This window comes from Meriones unguiculatus, chromosome 7 (genome assembly GCF_030254825.1).
Source record: "Meriones unguiculatus strain TT.TT164.6M chromosome 7, Bangor_MerUng_6.1, whole genome shotgun sequence".
In the NCBI taxonomy this organism is placed as follows: Eukaryota; Metazoa; Chordata; class Mammalia; order Rodentia; family Muridae; genus Meriones; species Meriones unguiculatus.
The window spans coordinates 1670438-1694002 of record NC_083355.1 but is presented as its reverse complement, the minus strand read 5'-3'; the positions used below and the strand labels follow the sequence as shown (position 1 = coordinate 1694002).

At 51.9% G+C, this 23565-nt stretch overlaps 1 protein-coding gene and 1 non-coding gene across 2 annotated transcripts; one reads left to right on the top strand and one right to left on the bottom strand.

The window, feature by feature from the left end:
- The first annotated feature begins 17446 nt into the window (after positions 1 to 17446).
- Positions 17447 to 17577, top strand: LOC132655654 (small nucleolar RNA SNORA17). The gene has a single exon (XR_009593444.1). It is a non-coding gene; the product is annotated as a small nucleolar RNA SNORA17 (small nucleolar RNA).
- A 2984-nt stretch (positions 17578 to 20561) lies between these two features.
- On the bottom strand, positions 20562 to 21551 carry LOC110548810 (testis-expressed protein 19.2). The gene has a single exon (XM_021637392.1). The coding sequence runs from the start codon at positions 21549 to 21551 to the stop codon at positions 20562 to 20564; it is 990 nt and encodes a 329-aa protein (XP_021493067.1).
- Between the last annotated feature and the right edge of the window lie 2014 nt (positions 21552 to 23565).

Genomic DNA, 23565 nt, shown 5'->3' with positions numbered 1-23565 from the left:
GCTGAGAGAAAGAAATGAGTCCAAGCAAACAGGTGCTTGTCAAGGACCAACTTTACTGAGCAGAATCAGCTTTTATATAGGGTTCAGGATGAGGAAGTAGGGTGGGTAAAAAATTACAAATTCTTCTCAGCCAGGGGCCTGAAACATCTTGTGATAAGCCATGGTTCTGTGAGCACATCTCTGCTGTTACCAAGCAGTATGTTTACTGCAGGTAAGGAAACGGGCAAGTTGAGGCAGGTTGATGAGTTTCTACAGGTGGTCTCTGACATCTCCAAGCAGTATGTTTACTGCAGGTAAGGGAACAGGAAAGTTGAGGCAAGTTGGTGAGCTCCTTCAGGTGGTCTCTGAAGTTGGCGAGTTCCCTCAGGTGGTCCCTGACATGCCAAGGCTCGGGACACCTCTACCCACTGCCTCATAAAAAATTCAAAGGTTTTTCTTCTTTCCAGTAGTCCTTGCTGGCCTGGAACTTCTACATAGACCAGGCTAGCTTCAAACTCACAGAAATCTGCCCGTTTCTCCCACCACTCTGGCCTGCTCAACTTCTGTTTAATTTGGGACTGGTTAGGCGGCGTGGCACAGGCCTGTGAGTCTAGCACTTGGGAGGTAGAGGGAGGAGTATCAGGAACTCAAGGCCAGCCTGAGCTACGTTGTACTCTGTCTCCAAAACAACAAAACATTAAGACTGCACTTTTTACTTCATGTCACTGCTATGGACAGGTTCTGGCATCTGCCTTGGCCAAATGCTGCTTGTAAGTGACCTGGGCAAGCACAGCCTGAAGCCTCTGTGCCACACAAAATGGAGTAACAGAGCAACGCACAGCTGATTTCCTCAGGCAGTCAGCATCTTGATGGTTTATCTGTGGCTTCAACTTAGAGTTCAGTGCACTGGCGTGAGAAAGGAAGGAGCTATTAAAGACAACTGACAAAGGGTCAGCCACCGAGAGAGCATCTCTTTGGAGAGAAGGCTGGGTGAACACAGCTGATTTCCTCAGGCAGTGAGCATCTTGATGGTTTATCTGTGGCTTCAACTTAGAGTTCAATGCACTGACGTGAGGGAGGAAGGAGCTATTAAGGACAACTGACAAAGGGTCAGCCACCGAGAGAGCATCTCTTTGGAGAGAAGGCTGGGTGAACACAGGGAGGGAAAGAAGCCGCGGGGCACGCCAGCATCTGGACCACAGGACAAAAACAAAAATGAAGAAGGGTGTGGTGGCCGGCAGCATCAGTACATAGCAATCTTCTCTGTCTTAATTGTGTGGTTTTTTTTAGAAGTCTCGTGTGAGTGTGTGTGTGTGTGTGTGTGTGTGTGTAGTCTCACACAGGATTTTGTTCATCTTAAGCCAGGGCTCTACCACTGAGAAGAGCTACATCCCAGCACCCCCCCCCCATTTTTTACTATTATTTTTCAGACATGATTTCGTGCAGCCTGGCTTGCCTTGAACTCAGCGTGCTGCAGAGCGGCTCTTGAACTCCTGACCCTCCGGCTTCCATCTCAAGTGCTGAAACTGCAGGCATTATCTTGGCACTGGTTGGGTTTTCCCAAGGTGATAAGATTATAGAAAGTGGGATAAACATGTCCCATATATTGTTGACAAAGAAGAAAAAAACTGATGGGTAGGAGACTGTAGGTTAAGGGAGTGACCACACTGACGTTTTCAATAAGCTAGTTCAGTAGGCGTGTGCTGTGTAAGCACCGGCATGATGGCTCACGACCACATGGAACGCCAGTCCCTGAGGCTACAAAGCGGTCCACCTCTGGGAGGTGGGCAGGAGTGAGGGGACAACAAGGATGACCAGGCACACACATGGTGCACACACACGGTGCACAAACACATATGTAGACAAAATATTACTCCACAAATAAAATTAAAACAAATCTTTTCTTAAGTGCCAGGCGTGATGGCATGTTCCTATAAGCCCAAAGCCGAGGAGGTGCAGAGGACCCCTGCATAAGCCCACCCTACCTAGTGAACTCACGGCCAATGAGAGACCCAGCCTCAAAAGAAGGTGAACAGTGCTGGCCTCCATTCATGAGCATAGGCATGTGTATACACACAAGGAGAAACACCAAACACCGTTGCCTCTTGTAGCAGCTGGGGATGATGGCACACATAACCCCAGTATGGGGGAGATGGAGGCGGGAAGGTCAAGGGTTCATGGCCAGCGTCAGCTACTGGAGATCCTGCCTCAAAAACCTAAAAACAAACAAAAAGAAAGCTGGCTCTTTGCTCCAGAATCTCCCTGCGAGGTATTTTCCTAGCCCCCTCCCATCCCCTTGTCACCTCTGCCTGCTGCATGAGCAGAGCAGTAGGCCTTTGCTCCAAGGACAGAGCCTCACGCCCAGCCTGGGCACCCCATTCCTGTCTGCTCACACAGGTGTCAGTCTTTCATTGCTGCTTTGCTCCTGTAGGTTTTGTAAACACTTTCTTAAGTAAAATGAACAAACGACAACAAAAAACCTGACATACCCGTCTCCCCAACAAGATCGGACCTGCAGGCAGACCTCAGCAGCCATCTTGTGCTGACCTTGTAGATTTAGCCGGGCTGTTACCAGAATCCGGCTCCTGAGGCAGGAATTATCAGAAGGAAGTGCACATGCTCAGTTTCAGCCCTGGAATGGGAAGCCTCCAGTTCCTTCTCCTTTTTCCTGTGGCAGTGTTAAGCTGTGTTATGTAGAAGAATAAAATGACGTCAGGGAGTACATACATGAGAGGTATCTGAGGTGAACTGCCAGAGCAGTGACAACCCTTTCCAGGGTAGGCTGTCAAGTCCTTCCTTAGTCTGCTCTGAGCCTCAGCAAATGATGAGCCTGCGGGGATGTAAACTCATTCTCTCCCACCTCCTCCACCATCTTCTTGACCCAGTGTCTTATGTATCCCCCGCTTGGCCTCAAACTGCAGAGCCACAGAGAGCTCTGCCTAGACTGTCCAGTGTGCTGGTGACACAGACCTGCTACAGTCTCTGGTTTATGGAATGCTAGGGGTCAAATCTGGGGCTTCGGGCCTGCTAGGCAAGTACTTTATCAACGGAGCTGCTGCTCCACCCCTGAAATTGGAATTGTTTGCGGTGCCCATTATTGTCCTGCTGCTTCCTCATGGACCAAACAGGCAGCCCACAGATAGGAGAGAATCTTTAGCTGCTGTACTTCAGACAAGAGCTAAATACCCAGACTTTACAAAGTATAGAGAGCACGAGGTCTCCGTATTCCCAGATAGCATTAGAGAACCATAATTGTTAAACAGCAGGAACAGAAGTGTCTGGCGTCTGCTCACAGAAGGCTGGGTGGGTGCTGTTTAATAACCTGGTGATCTTTTGCTACTCTACGGAGCCAGCCCTCACCTGAGCTCCCTTACCCTGGGCACTGCTTCTCAGTCACTAGAACCCACTCTTGTGGGAGAGCTCACAGGTACTTCAGAAAAGACCTGTACTTTCGTGTAGCCATGCCTCAAGCTTTGTTCTGATAGCTGTCCTGAGGAAACTTTTCCCAAAGTTTTACTGTGTTTAAATACGTAAAAAACAAACCACTTGGGAGTCAGACTCCAGAAGTTGGAACCAGCCTGGCTAACTTCACTGTGCTGAACCAAGTTTTCCTCTTGTCTGTACTGGTTCTTCTCCCTGCCAGCCATAGAGCATGCAGGGACCCCAGGTCTTAGTGTTTTGTTGCTGTGAAGAGACACCATAACCACAGCGACTCTTATAAAGGAGAGCATTTAATCAGGGTTTGCCTACAGTTCAGAGGTTTAGTCCCTCACCAGCATGGCAGGAAACATGGCAGCATGCAGGCAGACATGGTGCTGGAGAAGGAGCTGAGTTCCACATCCAAATCCCCAGTCAACAGGAAGAGAGAGCCACGGGCAGGGCTGGGCTTTTGAAATCTCCTAGCCCACCCCCACCCCCAGCGACACACTTTCTCTAACAAGGTCACACCTCCTAACCCTTTCAAATAGCCCCACTTCCTATGAGCCTGCAGGGGCCATTTTTATTCAAACTATTCGATGCTGCTGGGGATGAAAATCAATACAGCCATTATGCAAATCAGTTTGCATGTTTCTTTTAAAAAGTAAAAAGAACCATCCACCTCATTCCCGAGTATTTACCCAAAAGACTACATAGTCTACCTCAGAGACATTCGTCCCTGATTATTGCTGTTCTCTTTACCGTAGCAAGGACATGGCGCCAGTGAGGTCAATCAACAGATGACTACATAATGAAGATGGAACATTATTTAACTGTAAAGAAAAATGAAACTGAGATTTGCAGGAAAATGGATGAACTGTAAAGTATATTGAGGCGACCAAACTCAGATAAAAACCACTTTTCCTTCATGTGCGGATCCTAGCCTACAGCGTATACAAGCAAACAGGTGTAAGTGTGGAGATGATCTAAATTTTAGACAGGAGATCAAGAATGGTAATATTCAGTGATAAGCAAGAATAAATGACACCTGAATCATGAACAGGGACATAAAACTAAACATTTCCCCTAGTTTTGATGCAGGATAAACTTGAAGTAATAAAATTGATGCAATGAGAGATTTCCCAATAAATTTGCTCAGGAAGTGCTTCGTTACAGAATTTAGCTGAAGGAGTGGGGGCTCCCAAGGGACTGAAGACCAGGCTGGCTGGAAACTTCAGCCCTGGGGTTGTAGTTTCAGGGTTGCTGAAAAAGTTTCTGTTAGTGTTTGCTCACCAAGACTGATCCCCAGTCAGGTGCCATTCCCGATAAGAGGAACAGCTGTCTCCACCCCATAACAAAACCCTGACTTAAAACTGGCCACATGGAAGAGCTGCCTCCAACCCCAGCTCATGGGGGAGCACAGGGTCACAACTGACATTAGATAAACCCTCCTCCGCCAACACACCTCAATTCTCTTTATCAGGAAAAGAGTGATCCTGCCAGGAGAGCCAGATAACCAGGTAACCACCATCTGAGAACGCTGCAGTACCCATGAGGTAGCTCTGGCCATCTCTTTGCTGTGTAAACCTCCCTTCTGCCCAAGTGACCAGACCTACAGTCTCCTGCCTCTGTTTACATTATTCGAGACTTGAAAAAGGTTTAAGGATGACAGGGTATGCAAACTGCTTAAGCCTAAGCCTTACAGAAACTGGAAACATTTCTATTCCAGGCTGGCTCTCAGCTGTGCATTAGCCAGTCGGTGTTAGTGTTAAAGTGCTATCATTATAGTGTTACGAAAGAGTGTGTCCCTTTATTAATCTCTTAGTGTGGAGTGATTTTTTTTTTCTGGGAAAACATTAATTCTATAACAGTTTTGACTGTCATTATTATTAATATTTTTCTGTGTGGTGGATCTGTGAGTTCAGCTTTTTTGGGAATTGAAGTAACAAGAACTTTTTTTTTTTTTTTTTTTGCATTCCGAAAGAATCCAGCAAGTTATGTTTCTTTCAGGCAGTGATCATAAAAGTTGGGCTTAAAAAGAATTCCACTGGCCATCTGTGACTAGTTCCTAAGGACATTTGTCACACTGACTTAGAAAAAGTGATTTAAAAATTTTGTTCTAGGGGGAGGGTTTGCTAGTAGCCTAAAACTTTTTGTTTTTTCCTTCTGTTAATATCAGATTATTCTATTAATATGTAATTTATATTGCTATATGTAAAATAGAATATGGATTTTGATAAAAAACAAACAAACAAACAAAACCCCTCAACATCAAAGGCCAAAGATCCTGTTTTACCTGAGTTGAAGTCCCTAAAAGGTTGAGGCGACACCTCGGGCTGCTGTAGGTGACAGGGTGGTCAGTCTCCATCCCCGTGGCCGCTGACACTAGGGGGAGGCTGAGGTGTGTAAAGCTGGGGCCCGCCCATCGGGGAACTCATTTCGGAGCTCTGGCCTCCGCAGCACCCGCCTGAGCTGTTCCTCTGGGGAAAAGCGGCCGCCAGGCAGGTGCTGCCCCCTTCCCGAGTGGCAGCTCTGCTGGGCGGGGAGGGGAGGGGGGGAGGCCCGCAGCGGGTCGCTGAGTTTAAAGTTGCCCGTACCAACGCCCACGGGGAATTTTCAAGCCCCTTCTAGGCCAGGTTCCCCGAGGTCGAGGTCACGCTCGCACCAGGAGGCCACACGGGCAGCACGGGCGGCCTCTCTGCACACCGGAGTTGTGGGTTTGACCCATGCGGGCGGGGTCACCACGCTCCCCCTTTCCCGCCGTCAGGTCTGTGCGGAGCAGCCCGTTCGGGGCTGTGGCCTCCCTCTATAGGCTTGGGCACAGGCCTATAGAAGCCGCAGGTGGGAGGCGGAGCTCCGGACTGGGGTCTCCTTGGTCTCTGTGGACAGAGCAGTGACGTCAGCCACCTCCAGGTCCGGCCACCTCCGGTCCGGTCCAGCCACCTCAGGCCAGGGTGATTTCCTCAACGGCATTGCTTCTGTCTCCAGAGAGCTAGCCCCGGGTTGTCCTGGGCCCTCTGAGCTCAGGCTGAACATACCACACCCTGACAGGCCATTTTCCCAGAAACCTGGTAATATCTGTGAAATGCTTATCACTCCCGAGGAGGTGGCGCTTGGGCTCCAGGGAGGGTGCAGGAGGCGGCTTCCCTGCCAGCAGCTGGAGTTCAAGATGGGACAAGGGTTGGCCAGTTCCCCAGGACTGGGGGTTACCCCGGGGCTTCTGGGACAGTAAGAAGATAAACCCATGACTGCCTAACTTAGGGGGCCTGTCTTCAGACCCCAGCTCTTTCAGCTCCCCACCCCAAGGGGAGACCTGAGCCCTGAGCCCTGAGGGGAGCCCTGAGCCCTGAGCCCTGAGCCCTGAGCCCTGAGCCCTGAGCCCTGAGCCCTGAGGGGAGCCCTGAGCCCTGAGGGGAGCCCTGAGCCCTGAGGGGAGGTCTGGGCCCGATGCCTGGGTGCCCAGCAGGCATGGACAGACTGGCATTACTCAGGCTCCTTCACCTATAAGGTGGCCAGGCTGCTAGAGGGTTTTCTTTGACAGCGCCCATACACATGAATGCTTTCTTAAACTCCTACGCTATTAACATGAGCTCCTCCCAGTCTAGTTGTGGTTTAATTATCAGAGCTCGGCGGAGGACTGAGCGGGATCCCGAAGCCGGGGAAAGCACTGGGCCATCCCCCTCAAGCTGGGGGTCCACCCATCTGCTAGCCAGAGCGTCACTAGTTCCCCACCCTGGCAGAGCTATCTTTTCTCATTGCCTGATGAAAGCAATTAGTCTTTCCTGCAATTAGGAAAAATCTAAAGACTGGGCTGCAGGAATCTAAGGCAGAGGGCGCTCGGCCAGACGAGCAGATGTCCCATTCCAGAGACATCGGGGTGGGCTCCTTCACCACCAGGCAGGATGAGATGTTCTAGAAGAGCAGAAGGAGGGCCCACGGGTGCGCTGAGGGGTGCCTCCCAGGAGCAAACCTGTCCGACACTCTCCGAGAGTCAGAGCAGAGGACTGCGGGGATCCAGGTACCGCACCTCGACCTTTTAACTGCCCCCAGCAGCCCGCAAGCCACCTTCCCCAAGTGTGCTGTTGGACTACACCTATAGACCCAGCACTCAGCAGTGTGCAGGAGGATTGCCATGAAGTTGAGGCCAGCCTGGGATACAGAGTAAGACCGTCTTAAAAATCCAAAATACTAGTTAATAATAACCAGGAATAAATAATAGGAATAAAAATAAATACTGACCAGATGGCTCAGGGGTAAAGGCACTCGCCACCACTCCCAGGGACCTGCGCTGCAGACAGAAAGAACCAATTCTGACCTCCACACACATGCCGCAACACAAGCGCCCACAGGTATAGGCAGACATAACAAATAAATGAATGTAATCGTGTTATGTATGTATTTTTATTTCCGCGCATGTGTGTGGACACAGGTGTGCACGTGTCCAAGAGGCTAGAGGAGGCTACCCGACCCCCCTGGGGCTGGAGTTATATAGTGCTTCTGAGACACCCCGCATGCTGCTGGCAGCCGGACTTGGCTCCTTTGGAAGAGCAGTGAGTACCCTTACAGGCCGAGTCATTTCTCCAGCCCCACATGTACTAACTTTCTCTTTAAAAAGAAAATAAATAAATAAATAAATAAGGCTGTTCCAAACCTGTGCCCTCAGAGCGTTCCTCCTCAGAGGCCAGGCCTGTGCCCTCAGAGCGTTCCTCCTCAGAGGCCAGGCCTGTGCCCTCAGAGCGTTCCTCCTCAGAGGCCAGGCCTGTGCCCTCAGAGCGTTCCTCCTCAGAGGCCAGGCGTGGGACAAACGTCCGTTTCCCAGGCTGTTTGGCAACGTCTGCAAGACCGCCCCACAGTATTGGCACCTACTTTCCCCCAAACTCCGTCTTCACTACGATGAAGAGCTCTCTGCATAGCTCCGCCAGCTTTGCACAGAGCCTGAGACCTCTCAGACATCGCGCCTCAGTGAGAAGCTGCAGTAAGATGAGGAACTATGCTCCTGGAGATCCCTCACTACAGGGTGACCTCGTACCCATTCTGCTCACGTTCCTCCCGGCCCGGCTCACTAGCGGGTGGTGGGTATTGAGTCTAGCTGGTTGGGGTAGGAGGTCATCCTGTTTGGAGGCCTGAAGATGGGCCATGGTCCAAAGGGCCCCTCAAGCAATCCCACCGGAGAGCTCAGACACAGGGCAAGGCAGCACAGTGACCACCAGGGGCAGTGCCAACTGAGTTCCTGTTCTGTCTTTTCGGGAACTGTTGTTTATACCCTGCCATTTCCTTGCAGGTTCAGCCAAGCTCAGAGTTCTTTTCCTAGAAGTGCTGAGTCAACCCCATCACCAGCTTCCTCCATCCACTTATGTCCTGAGAGTCCCGTTTCATGACCTGTATTTGTACTCCACTTTCAAGGAGCTGCTGAGCCATTCTGAGAACCAGGGTTGAGCTGACAGATGTCCACAGCCCTCCCCCTTAAACTGGGAGAGGAGAACATTGGGGTCTGCTCTGTCCGAGGCTGAAGTTTTGATGTACAGGCCACAGGTGGGGACACAGGTCACCTGGCAAGGGAACCGTTTACTACTTAGGTCCCTGTCGGCTGCTTGCTCAGGTGTTGGGCCAGGGAGCTGCCATATTCTGGCAAGTTCTGCACAGGTCCCCGTGCAGGGGGGTCTGGGCTGCTAGCAAGCACTCAGCCCTGGGGAAATGTCTACAGAGAGCTGAAGGTCGCCAGCAAGCGGTGGGGTCAGTGTCCCTGAAATAGCCAGGTAGAGAGCCACCGCTAACACACCCACAGGAACCCGACGCCAGGTCTCAGCCTGGGGCAAAGGGCTGAGGTGCCTACTTAGCACATCAAAGTGGACACTGGTCTCCAGGTTCCCCCTACATCCCTCAGTCCCTACCTTACAGGGTATGGCTGGCACACCCCACACCCTACCCTGCAGTCTCCAGCGTAGGTGCTGTCTTCGTACCTTTGGGCTCCTGGCTGCTGTGCCTCATTCTCCTCTCTCCCTCCCCCTCTCCTCACATGGCTCAGGCTGGTGGTGTCCGCTCCAGACTCCCCCACACGTCTCTTCCTCTGGCTATTATTCCTACATGTCTGCATGAACCTTCTCCCCATGGAAAGGAGCAGGCATCTCTTCTGTTTTCCATTCGCCCAGAGCTGTCCAGGAGCACTTCTGCTCTGCTCCGCATCAGGCCATCCTCACAAGCACAGCCCGGCAGCCCACCCTCCCCTGCATCTGCTTCCTCACAGGAGTCAGGGGTGCTAGCTCACACCCCCTCTCTCCTGTGACTCTGGGTGGGTGGACTGGAGATGTTTGTGTCAGGGCCACAGGGAGGAGCTCATGCCAGCTCTGCTTTGGTGTCCTGGCTTCAGGTCACCCAGATGGGCCAGAGTTCCACTTGCCTCTGTGGGACCACAACCCGAGCAAGCCTGGATTCTCAAGAACTCTCCGCTCTCTGCCCTCCCCCTCCCAGACTGCTGGCTTTTCCTCCCTGGGGTGAACATTTTCCCAGGGTCACCCGACTCAGGGAAGTATAAGCTATCTTAAACTCCTGTCAGTGAGGCAGCCTTCTAGTCAGTGAGGTGGCCTTCTAGTCAGTGAGGTGGCCTTCTATTTGCGGGGACATTGCAGGGCCACGAGCAAGACTTTTGTTCCCTTTAAAATCTGTTTAATGGGGGATGAGATGGCTCAGCAGTTAGCGCACATGCTGCCCTTGTGGAGGTAACTCTAGTTCATGGCCCAGTGCCCACGCTGGGGAGATCACAACTTTAAGGAAGTCTGAGGTGACAGAATTATCCAGGAGCTCTGTAGCCATGCCCCCACTATGGACATGGTAGGATGCGTTTCTAGCAGCTTCAGCTGAAGTAAGACCCACAGACAACTATTATCCCAAAATTAATAAAACCCAGAGGCTTTCATGGGACCACTACTTGTTAAGTCAGAATAAAAGTGGTTTTAGGGAAGTGGGGAAACAGTTGAGTGGGTAATATGTTTGCTGTTAAAGTGTGAGGCCTAGGGTTTGAACACTCAGCACTCACGTAAGATCTGGAAAACCCACCTGTAACCCCAAAGTTTAAGAGGCAAAATGGGATCCATTAGGCAAGCTGGCTGCCTAAAAAAAAACAAATTGGTGAGTTCTGGGTCAGTGAAAAACCCAACCTCAGTAAATAATGTGGATACGATTGAGCGAGACATTAACCTCTGACCTCTAACACAGACACACACACCAATAAATGTTAAACAAACAAAAAACCAAGGCTCCATGCTCTGGAGGAATGGCACCCAAGGTCTAGCTACCTCTGTATGGATGTGTTCCGTGTGCATACGAGCCAACAAACAACACAAAAGCACTTCTAGAATTCTCGTGGACTAGCACAAAGGCAGGGATCAAAAGATGCTTTGAAACTTGAGTAGTCTGTGTCTCCCACCCCACATCTGAGGTCAAGAGGTAGATATCAGCCAGAGGGGAAGGCAAGAAGCAGAGACAGAGGTTCCGGGGTCAGTACAGGGCATTCCAGGGCTGGTGCTGTGTGCCAGGCACCAGCAGAGATGCCGGCTCTGCCTGATAGGCCGGGGCCACTGTCCATGGGCACTGTGTGTGCCAGAAGCGCAGACTCTCAGGCAGAGCTCTCTGACCAGAGCCTATGTGGGAGGCTCCCGGGCCTCTGTGCGTCTTGGTATGTGTGTGTGCCGGTGAGCATTACACATCCAAAGGGTACGGATGAGCATCTGCAGGTCATTTCAGATGCTTGTTAGCTCGTGGATTATGGGAAGGAAATGTGTCTGTGTGCAAGTGTTCAGTGGGCATTGTGGGTGTCCAGCAGGCCTCTCCTTATCAGGAAGAAGGTCTGGAGATAAGCTCTGCCCCCTAGAGTAATAAACCGTTTCTGGCAACCCCTGGGACAAAGCTGCACATATCTGCCTTCCCTGAAACCAATGATTTGGGGGAACTTGTGCTCTGAACTATGTTAGGGCAGGTCCGGGAGCCAGCCCCGGGTGAAGGCTGCTCCTCAGTCACTGCCCCGCACTTCCTGCTAGCAGGTGAGCAGGGCTGGGTGTGGCCCCTGGCCAGCTGCCCAGAAGAACACAAAGCATGAAAAAGAGCACCGATGCGTACCCCCCAAACAGGCATCATTATCCAACCCACACGTTCACATGGGGTCCAGATGCTTGTCGGGATTAAAGTGTAAACCCAGAGAGATCTAGCTTTGGGACTCTTTGTGTTTTTCTCACACTGTAGGTCAGACTAGCCTGGAACTCACTCTGTGCTTCAGGCTGGGCTTGAGTGTGGCGCAGCCATCCTGCCGCCGTCTCCTAAGCAATGTTAACTGTGCTCGGCAGGTCTGTCCTTTCTCCTTACCAGCGAACTTGCTAACTCTGCTTCTTACTGACCAGCCCTTCAGGTCTCTTCTTCAGTGCAGGTCTAGACCTGGCATACTGCTGAGGAAGCACTCAGTGGCTGCACGAGGTCCTAGGTCCAATCTCCAGCAATGCAACACCCCTCCAGAAATGTTTTTAGGTGTGGGACGCCCTCCTGAACTGTTTCTCATTGTCCCCAGAGCTCCCCCACACATAGTCTATTGCCACTGCTCTTGGTTACATAACAGAACAAGTTTGTTTTTGTTTGTTTGTTTTGAGACAGGGTTTCTCTGTGTGTAGCTATGGCTATCCTGGAACTTGCTCTGTAGACCAGGCTGGCCTTGAACTCTCACTGATCTGCCTGCTTCTGCCTCCCGAGTGCTGGGATTAAAGGTGTGCACCACCACTCAGCAACAGAACAATACGTTAAAGACACCACATACTGTGTTTGCAGGACACAGAAAAATCAAGCTGTAAGTGATCTGGAAGTGTCCTCCCTGTTGGCTAGCTTTCACAGTGCTGGAGAATGCTCCACAGTTGCCAGGGGAGAGAAATCAGCAAGTTTCGTGTAACACACCTGCCATTTACGCTATCTCAGTGACACAGTGATGGCATGACTGCCTGGAGGCAACCCATTCTGTTCTGGCTGAATTTGAGGCACATGCCGCAGGAGGAAGTGCTCACCTAGACCTGTAAACATGCTCAGAAGGCGCCGGCAGGGGAGGCCAGAATCCCTGGGGAGGTGCCTGCTACTGTTGTCTTGTTGAATGGACATGGTGTCTAACGGCCCTCGGAGTATTTGTGTTTATGTCCACACATTTGTGCTGCTTTCAGCCTTGGTCGGAAAAGCTTCTCATTGCCGTGGCAACGGTTACTGCAGAGATCCACAGCTGGCCAGAGTGCTGGGAACAAGTGACTGCAGCATGCTCTGTCCTGACCCGCACCAGTGTCGCCTCCAGGGATGCAGAGGAGGGAGCAGAAGGAATGTCAGAGGCAGGGCATGGGGAGAGCACAATGAAAAGCTGTCTTGTGGACGTGATGCGGCTGTTCCATCCATGAACTCAGCATCTGTGATCATCTGTAAAGGAGCTACCTAAAACGGGACTGCCAGCATTCCATTATAAATGGGGAGGGACTCACGAGGACATGTTCCTTCCTGAGGAGCCATTGACAGTTAGTGGTTGATGGGGGAGGGTAATTTTCTTCAAACTTTATATTTATTATAACTTATAATAATATATCATACATATGAAATTGTCAAAGATTTTAAAACGACCTCTGCTGTTATAAAATACCCTGACAAAAGCAAGTAAGGGGAGAGAAGCTTTATTCCGGCTCCCCGTGCGCGGAACAGTAAGGCGGTGGCGGGGGCATGACGGCACACCGCATCAGGAAGTGAGCAGCTCAGCTCCCTTCCCCCACACAGTCCAGGATCCTTCCCTGGGGGTGGGGCTGGTCTTCTCACCCACTTGCTCCAGTCAAGATCTGACAGTCCGGCGCAGCCCACTGACCCTGGGTTGACAGTTAACATGGCCGTCCCAGTGGCTCGCGCTGTAGGCCTCTGGCTGGGGACTGGAGAGGCGGCTGTTCTTGCAGAGGACTTGCGTCTGGTTCTCAGCAGCTCGTGGTGACCCACAACCATCTCTACTTACTAGTTCCTGGGGATCTGATGCCACCTTCTGGCTCTGTAGTTACCTCTGGACACATGCATGCAAGCAAAATATCTAGACACATAAAACTTTTATAAAGCAATTCAAGAAAAAATTTAAAAAAGCAGATCTCTCTGGTTTACACATTTTTAACTTTTTTGCTTTATAGAAAAAGCCTAAGCCTGGCAGGTGGAAAGCAGCGAACCTCTCTCTGAAAGAACAGAGACCCGGCTCCCAGCTCTGTGCGCAGAGGTCAATGCCACACAGGCCCCAGGGATCCTCCGTCTTGGTCTCCCCCGCTGCTGCTGCTGCGAATTCCTGAGTGAGTTTATTCTCTGCCTGTCACTGAACCAGGCCTCCCACCCCACACACCTGAAGACTAAGGACAGACCACAGTGACGGGTGAAGCTGGCACTACAGTGAAACTCAGCTTGGAGTCTGAATTGACAAGAAAGTTGAATGCAGGCACAAGGAAGGCCATGAAATGCCCACCCTGAGTTCAATTTCCAACACTGGGGAGGTGTTTTGGGGTGGATACCACAGCTCCTGCCCCACCTCCATGGGCGTCGTCACTAGGCGCTGTCCAGTGCCCCTGCTCTCTTGCCTTTCCAGCCCCAGCTGATGGCAGGTCTTCTCTGAGTGGTCACCTGCACAGGTCACCCCATCCTGCTCCAAGACCATGGGGCCACAGAGTCAGCCGGCAGAAGCTCCAAAGGGGTTGGTGTCGCAAAGGAAGGGCTTATCTGATGGACTTAGTGAGACAAGCCTTGGATTACCTCAAACTTGTTATGAAACCCAGGCTGGCCTTGAACTTCAGAGTCTTCTGCCTCAGCTCTCCAGCTGAGAGTAGCTGGGATTGTCAGAGTGCATGGGCCAGCCCTGAAGATTTTCTTTATCATGGGAAAGGCCAAGCATTTTCACAGACGGAGAGCATGAAAGAGGAACCAGGATCACCCCTAGCCCGGTGTCAAGAGTTACCAACAGGGAGCCTCTTCCGCTTCCTCCCAGCACATTCCTGGCTCTAGCTCCATTTCCTGACACTTGGAGAGCACGGGCTGGCTTCCCAGATTTGCCAGCCGCTCAGATGTGGGGGTGCGTCCATCCTCCAGGCCTCCTGGCAGAAGGGACGTGTTAATTATGTGTGCAGCTGAGAGGAGGAACTGTCCTGAGCATGTCCAGTTTGCTGCATGAAGCCCATGGGGGTATTTTCCAGTCTTTCCCTACAAGCTGGCTTCTTGCACGTTTTTTAATTAATTAATTTATGCACTTTACATCCTAATCATAGCCTCCTCCCTCCTCTCTTCAGTCTCACCCTCTCTCTCTCTTCCCCTATCCTCCCTCCCCTTCTCCTCAGAAAAGGGGAGACCTCCTACCAACCCACCCCAGTGCATCAAGTCTCATCAGGACTGAGCACATCCTCTTTCCCTATGGCCCAACCAGGGGGAAGTGATCAAAAGCAGGCAACAGAGTCCATGTCAGAGACAGGCCCCTGCTCCCCTTACTAGGGATCCCACATGAGGCCTGAGCTGCCCATCAGCTACAACCATGTAAGGGGCCTAGGTCCAGTCCATGCATGGTCCTTGGTTGGTGCTTCAGTCTCCACAGGCCCCTCTGGGCCCTGGTTAGTTGGCTCTGTTGGTCTTGTAGATCTCCTGGCACCTCCAGGTCCTTCCATCCTTCCCCCCACTTTTCCACAAGACTCCCTACACTCCACCCAGTGTTTGGCTGTGAGTCTCAGCATCTATTTCAATCCATTGCTGGGAGGAGCCTCTCAGGGGTCAGCTATGCTAGGCTCCCATCTGCAAGCACAGCAGAGTCCGAAGGTAGTGTCGGGGGTTGGCTCTCTCTGTTTCTGTCTCTCGCCAAAGGTGAAGTAAGTTAGAGAGGCAAGAGGGCTCATGGAAGGATGACTTGGATAAGATCCCTTGTCTAGGCCCAGACACCCATCAGAGCCAGCCAGAAGAACATATGAAGGTATACCCATCTCAGATCCAAAACCAAGGGCAGAGGATGTCAGAGGGCTGGAGGCCCCAGGAATGGTTGGGGGACTGGAAGTTGGTTCTCGTTTCTTCCTCAGAGATAGACTACAGGCAGACCTGGGGTTAAGCAGACACACCAGAGGCTGATCAGCCTGAAATGACCAGGTTGGGCCATTGGCAAACAGAAAGTTTCCAGGAGGCTTACCCTGAAAACGAGTCCAACCACGGGGGTGGAGGTTTCTGGACACTGTCAAAGGCCCTAGGGTCCCAGGCACCCACACCGAGCCAATGGCCAAGTGCTCCCAGGAGCACTACATTTCCATAATCTTTTGTCCACCAGATGTGTGGGCTGGACTCGGTGCTGACTTTGGGGTCTGTGTTCTCCAATTGTGTGTTTAAACTAAATACTCAGCACAGCAGAATTCAGGAATGGGTTTTTGGCCCAAGTCTGTCATGCCCACATGCTTCCTAGGCATGCTTCCTGTGTGTCTGGGCCAGGGAGTGCAGGATCCTGTCTTCCTTGGGAAAGAAAGGACAGCTGGACAAGGCCAGAAGCAGTGACTAAAGAGTGCTTTGATAGCTTTGTGGACCACTTGTGTGCCTGCCGGTGGCCCCTAGAGGTCTCCTATGGGGTCCCCAAGTGAGGCCCATACTGAGAAGTACAGTGGGGCCCCACCCAAGGTCTAGAGCGCTTAGAACTGCCAGGATGTTTTCACCTTCCATCGTTTCAAGAGAGAGAGAGCAACAGCCTGCAGACAGGTCCCCATGCAGCCCACAGTTCCAAACACCCAGCTCACATCTTTCGTTTTGCTTGAAGCTCAAAATAAGGAAGTTAAATAGAAATATATAAAGCTATTTTCAACCTAAGCATGTGTTATTCATTGTGTGCAGTACGGCCTGTCACTTGAGTGATGGACAGCAAGGGCACCCTCCCAAAAGGGCAGACGGCCAGTGGCTGAGGGCAAGATGACTGGCATGGGTCTGGTTTACCCAGCTTTTTTTTTAAAGACAGCAAATGCCATTTTGGACAGTGATGAATAAGCCCAAAACAGCACCAGCATGTAGTAGGACAGCTAGAACTGCCTGTGCTGTAGGGGCCAGGGTGGAGTCCAGGGCCAGCAGTGCCTGTTCCTATAGGCTGATGGGCACCTCACACACAGGGCCTAGACATGGCTGCTGATTTCCAAGATAGGCCTTACCTCACCTGCAGCTCTGTGCTGTGTGGGGAAGGCGAGGGGGAAAGAGCCTTATTCTGCCAGCTGTTCAAAGGTGGGGAGCCCTGGAATGATGGGAGCATGTTTCAGAACCCCAAGCCTGAAAGGCAACAGGTTGCCGGAGTCTTTAGAGCAGCAGGTCTTACCATGTGGGTCGCGATCCCTTTGAGGGTCGAGCGAGCCTTTCACAGGAATCATAGGTCAGATAGCCTGTTTATCAGATATTCACTTAACGACTCCTAACAGCAGAAACAGCAGTTACGAAACAACAAGACTTTGTGGTCGGGAGTCCCCACAACACGAGAACTGTATTAAAGTGTATTAAAGTCACAGCATTAGGAAGGCTGAGGCCACTGCTCTAGGAAATAGGAAGTAGCAGTGTGTGTGCTGGGGTCACAGATATGATGCGCCCCTCTGGATGGCTTTTAGACATGGACAGATCAGGGGTGTTGGGCAGGCCTTAGGGGCAGCATTTCCAACAATCAGGGGTTAGGTAAGGTGGGCCTGCTCATGCTCTCCCACTTCCGCTCCATTCCACTGGCTGCTCAGGGATGCTCAAAGACCATTTCTTGCCAAACGTGGTGTCAAACACCTGAAATCCCTGCATTTGGGAGGCTGAAGTGAGCACTGCGAAAAATTCAAGGCTAGTCACAACTGCAATGGTGGCACTCTGGGCCCAGGAGGATGCTCAGCAGCTCAGAGTGTGTATTGCTCTCGTGGAGGACCCAAGCTCCGGTCCCAGCACCTACATCAGGCAGCTCACAACTGCCCGTAACTCTTTAGCCCTCAGGGTACCTGCACCTTCTCTGGGTTCCTCAGGGGACTCCCCGACACACACACAAATAAGAAAACAACCTTCCCCTAGAGGCTTGCAGGAGTGGCTGCTGTGTCGCGTGTGTGTCAGTAAGTGGCAGAGAGGAAAGAGGCTGTGTCCAGGCTTGGTGTTCTGACCTGTGAACATCTGAATGACTAGCAACCTAACATCCCCTGTAAGAAGGGATTCTGAGACAACCTAGCACAGGGAGCCTGGACAGGAAGCTAGCCGGAGACGACCACCACCAGATACCTGTCAGGCCCAGATCCAGGCTTTGAATTCCCACCCCAACATCTAGCCCATTGAACTGCAGGGGTACATGAAGGCATGGGTGCTACAGATCCAAAACTGTGGATCTCCATGACACAGGGCAACAGCAGGATATCTGAGAGGAATCACAGTGAGGTTCCAGTACTGAAGAAGTAGCAGAAGCCAGGGGCCCTATGCCAGACCAACGTGACAAAAATGAAAATAAATCATATATGTACACTCTGTAAAGGAAAAAAAAAAAAACTTTTAAAATCAGGATTTCTGCTGACACCTCACAGGCTAACCCCCCTTTGCCATTGATAATAGTGAAGCCTCAGTTCTTATCAGTTGCATGGTTACTCTTGTAATCCCAGATGGCTGCAAAGCCTCCTTTACAGATAACAAATGATACAGACATGTTTGCCAGTGCATAAAAGGCCTATGTGAGTCCACATCCAGGCCTGGCAGCATGGACATGCAAGGAAGGGCACAGGAGGCCTGGTTGCCTCTCTTGCTTCCTCGTCAGGACTGTCATGTACACAGATCCTACAGGCTCTAAACTAATGGATAATATCACCCTCGGGCTTTCTTAGAGGGTTGGGCACAGAGCTAGCTTGGCTGGATCTAAGCTTTTGTCCTGCCTATAGCCATTCTTCCTGAGTAACGCATGGAGGCCTCATGTTTACATCTTTCTCTTATAAGAGAAATATCCATAAATATCCATACAAAATATCCATACAAAAACACAGGCATGTCATCCTTGGCAGTGACCAAGCATGGTGCCTCTCCTATTATCCTCGGATCTGCTTTCTAAATTTTGATAGTAAGGGGCTTGAGAGATGCCTCAGTGGTTAAGAGCTCATTGCTCCTGCAGAGGACTCTGGCTTTGTTCTCAGCACCCCGGTCAAATGGCTCACAACTGCCTGTTAACTCCAGACAGGCAGCCACACACAGGGCACACACACACAGACACAAACATAAGCAAAAGGGAATAAGTGACAGCCTCAAAGTACATGACTAATTAGGTCATGACAACTTAGGGGTGTTAATCAGCACACATGAATGGCAAGAGATGAGCACAGAACACAGATATGCTTGCAGTCTAATAGCTTCCATGAGCCCAGAGAGATGGCTCAGAGGTTAAGAGCTGTTAAGATTATTCTTCCAAAGGTCTTGAGTTCAATTCCCAGCACCCACACGATGGCTCACAACCATCTGTAATGTGATCTGGCGCCCTCTGCTGGCCTGCTGGCACACATGCAGGCAGAATATGTAAACAATAAATAAATTAAAAAAAAAGACTGCTCTCTAATAGCTTCCATGACCCTGGGGGAACAGCAGCCAACAGGCTAGTGGCAGTTTCGGTTTCTTTAAAAACTCAGTTACATAAATATGTTTTTGTTTTAATCCCCAGTGTGAGATATGGGGCTGTCTTAGTTTATCCACAGCTGATAATCGCCTCATGCAGCTCAGAGAGGGGTGAGGTCTTTGCCAGCTGCAGACAGTTTACTTCTGAGGCACTCTGGGAGGGTATAAAGAGCAGAGCCCAGAGAGGGGCAAAGAATGCTTTGAGGAGACGAGGAAGAAGGCTGCTGGTTCGTGTGCTGTTTGCTGGTTACATGGACTGCTAGGTATCCTGACGACACCATCCCAAAGAACCCGACGAGCCCAAACAGCCAGAAGTGCTAAAGAGATCTATGTACCCTTTCTCTTCTACCCTTCTTTCTCTCCTACCTAGTGGTGGGGTTGAAGGGAGGTAGAGGCATAAGAAACTAAAATAAAAGCTAAGAAATAGTGCCTATAAACGGGTCATGGAGCTCAGCAGGTGGGCAAAACAGAGCTACTGCAGGGCTCCGTCCCATGTGCCCCAGCACAGCACAGGGACCGTTTACCTAGAACCCCTAGATCAGATTCACACAGTCAACTTCAGGATAATTAACAGATGATTATTCTCCTCTAAACATAGTGACCTGCGCATATGACGAAAGCACTTGAGAAACTGAGGCAGAGAGACAGCCAGAAGTCTAGCCTGGGCTTCCCAGTGAGACCTCATCTCAGAAAACAGAGCATAAGACATCCGCTTCAGAAACCCTGGCCCAGCGTGTCAGGCAGTGGCTGATTCTCATTACCAGGAAAAACAAAAAGCAAGCAAAACAACACTCTGGTTTTTGTTTTGCTTTCTTGAGACTGGCTGTCACCGGGCCTTGGCTGGCTTCAAACTCAGTATGTAGATGAGAGAGGCCTTAAGGTCATAACGCTACTTCTGGGATTACAAGCCTGTGCCGTCTCCTGCCACTCCGTGGGATGACACGCTTTCCATGCACACAGGAAACTGCCCCTATTCTAAGCCCTGTACTTCAGGTATGAAGACTGACTGATAGACTTGAGACAAACTTACCAGGTGACCCAGAAAACAGACCAGAACCCAATGTGTGCTTTGCAGCTACTCACCCAGGAGAGAGGTAAACAACCCATAGGACCCGATGAGGAGACTGCAAGAGGCTTCTCTGCAAACAAACTTTATTAAATGGAAACATGTACCCAGCGGGAGCTCACCGTCCCTCAGAAGCAGCCAAGTGCAGAACATGCATGGGCCAGCCACAGCTGACTCGGTGCCACACTTCCAGTGTCCCCAGCTACCACTAGGGCAGAACTGGTGACAGATCAGTGACCCATCCCCGTAGCACTTGACACACAGCCTTCCCCACGCACATAAAACTGGGCCTTACCATCCACACAGTCAACTGAGAACTAAGCCAGGCTTCCCTGGCCCCCACCCCTAGGCCGATCCAGACGCTCCCCTCAAGATGACGGGCGTGCTCCAGGACCTGCGGCTGAGGGGCAACTCCGGCTCTTCACAGTCCCTGGGACCCTGGAACAGTGGGGGCTGCCTGAGCAGCAGCCCCTCAGTGGTGCGGATCGGGGGAGGGGGAGCGGAAGCAGGGCAGCTCCCTCAGAGACAGAACCTCCTCGACAAGGAGTCTCTCGCCCGGCTCCCTGCTCCAGGCCTCCGGGGTGCTGTTGTGCCAGGGCAGGTAGGAGTGCACCCTGAAGCCTCCCTTCCGCAGGCCGCAGTCGGCCGGCACCAGCTCCACCCCTAGCTCTGAGGACTCCAGGATGCTCAGCCGCCAGCGGTGCAGGTCCTGCTGCTCGGGGGCGTTCTGCAGCTGGGCCACCCTCACCTCACCAGGGTCAAGCAACACCTGCCAGCGTTGGACGCGGGTTCTCACGGCCCAGCAGGGAGTCATGGACAGCAGATAGCAGATGGCATCAAAGGTACCCAACAGGAAGACAAACTTCAGGTCTACCAGCCAAGCTTCTGCTTCCAATGGGTCCATGGGCCAGGTGGGGCTCAATTCCAACAGCACAGGCTGCCTGGGAGATGGGCTGACATTGAAAATATCCCACCAGGACAGAGGAGGGATGAGCCAGTGAGAGCAGGGAGAAAGGCCATCAAATCTCCAGGGAAGGGTCTGGGTCCACTCAGCATCCTCAGGGCCCAGATCCAGGGGCACAGCTTCCTGAGGCCCAAGCTCAGTTGGCACAGGCTGGGGTCCCAGCCCAATGGCCTCTGTACCTACAGGACCTGGAGCCTGGGCCCCAGGACTTGTAGAGACAGGCATGCCATGTGGCAGATGCCCTTGGCCCTCTCCCCAGCTAAGGCCCGGCCACTCCTCCGGCCCAGATCCGGCCTCTGAGAGTTCCACGGGCTCGGCATCCCACGCTTCCTCTTCCCAGTCTCCCATCTCCAGCATGTTCTTAACGACCAGGAAGGCTGCCCTGAAGCAGGAGAAGCAGATCTTCATCTGGTCTCCATGGACAAGCTGGTACAGCCAGGCTGCATAGAGGCAGGGCATGCCCTTGGCTCCCTGGCTAACGCTGACCGGGGGACACATGGCCAAGAAGCCTGTGAACAGCTAACTGGACAGAGAGAGGAAGGCTTGCCCGATGGTCTCAGGAGGTCCCGCCTGCAGGTCTGGGGACCTCGAGATGTTAACAGGCGGGGAAAGCCGGGAACAGGAGAAACAGGAGACAATGGGGTGCAGGAGGAGGTGTTCTGGGTTCCAGGACACTGGGCAGCGGTGCGAGAACCGGTGCCAAGTCAATGGGTACCTCCCTGGAGAAGCAGGCAGACTTGCGCTTCCGGAAACTTCTTCAGCTTCACACTTGCTCCAAGGTCTGGGGAGCTGGAAAGGCAAAGGAAATGGGGCTTGGCTCCCCCTGCTGGGCAAGCTGCTGGGAGCGCTGAGGAGAGGGGTGCTGGGCTCACTGCTCACCTTGAGCAGGCCAGGGCTCACAGCTTCAGCCCCCCCTTGGGCCCAGCAAGGAGGCCGGCAAGCCTAAGGCAGGACCTCCTCTCTGCCCACAGCGCTCCCACCCCCACCCCACCCAGCCCATCCAACCAGCGCCAGCCACGCCCTCAGCCCCTTTCCATCCTCACCTCCCTGAAGAGGTCCCAGCAAGCCTGCTAATGGACGCCGAACCAAAGCTTGCCTCGAGGCAGCACCAGCACCAGGGCCTTATAAAGGGCCAGCACCCATGATGCTCTAGCTCATTTACATATCTCCCATGAGCCCCCAAACGCAGGCAGCGAAGGCGTTGAGTCGCCCTGGCCTGCGACGCACATGCGGCCTGGCGTCCCCCATAGGGCGCATGCGCTGCTCCCCTGCCCACACCCACGCGCCTCTGCCTCCTGGCTGCTGCCTTGAGGTGCGCGATGTCCCTGGGTCACACTGTCCCTTCGAGGGACACGAAGGGCTGGGCCCGAGCCATATCTGGTTTGGAAAAGAGGATTCCTTCGTCCCTGTCTCTTAGTAAACCTTTCAAGTTTGTGAAAATGCTCACGAGGCCCAGCTGCGTTGTACACTCATCTCTGGGTCTCTTCATTCTTACACACACTCTTCTGGGAAGAATCGGGGGAAGAGTATTCTTGGCGGAGTCTGGGACTCAGAGGAGAGCCCAGCAGGAGATACAAGGTTTCCAGTGGCCTCGCTCCGAGCTCAGCCTTCCCAGCACAGGGCTGTGTTTGTTAAGATCCGGGGGCAGCAGCGCGGGCGTCAGCACCTCAGTTTCACTCTACAGAGCCTCTGGGCTCCCCTTGGCGACCGCACCCCTGCCCCAGGCCCTGGGCTTTCCCTCTGCAGCCGTTCGGCCCTGGCCTCAAGCAAGAAGCTGTCGGGTGGGTTCCTTGCTTAGGAACGCATGGCTGCGTTTCCTGGGTGCCTGGGACAGACGGAAGCAAGTTTCACTTCAGGGTTCAGTAATACTTCATTAACTGGATATGTCCTTGTTTATCCACTCACTTCTTGAAGAACATCCGCTTGCTTGCCAAGGCTTGCTGATTTGGTATGTAAAATCCAGCTTTGTGTTGGTTTTCTAAACTTAAGCTTTTATCTCATCTGAATATACACAGAGGAGCACAGAAGCCACATTTGTGTTGTATGAAAACCAGTGCTTTTCCCAAGCAGTTGGCTCTTCTGCCAGGACCAAACAGAGTCTCTAAAGCGCCATGACTTTGCAAGTCCTGGAAAATGGTAGTCATGACAAAACTAATGAAAAACCAATGAAAGAAACAGGGACAGGGACAGGGATGGAGAAAGCAAGCCAGCCAAGTCACAGTTGGAGACGTACTAATTTGTGAGCTCAGCCCCGGACCTGATTGCCCACCTCTGACCGCCCTAGTCAAAGGGTTAGGATTTCAGTACGATGGTGAAAGGGGTGGGCCACAGTCCTTCAGACCTTAGCGGACATTTGCAGATTCCATGTTAAGCTTCTGGGTATCTTAGTCATGTGTTTTTGGATTTGGGGTTTTTTGTTTCTTTCTTTCTTTTTTTTTTATTTTTTATTTTTTTTTTGCTTATTTTAAAATTGACCTGTCTCACTATTGAGCTTTAAAGGTTTTTTTGTATA

Bases quoted from the DNA above. Each gene is read 5' to 3' on its own strand.
- LOC110548810 (XM_021637392.1), bottom strand. From the start codon at position 21,551: ATGTGTCCCCCGGTCAGCGTTAGCCAGGGAGCCAAGGGCATGCCCTGC.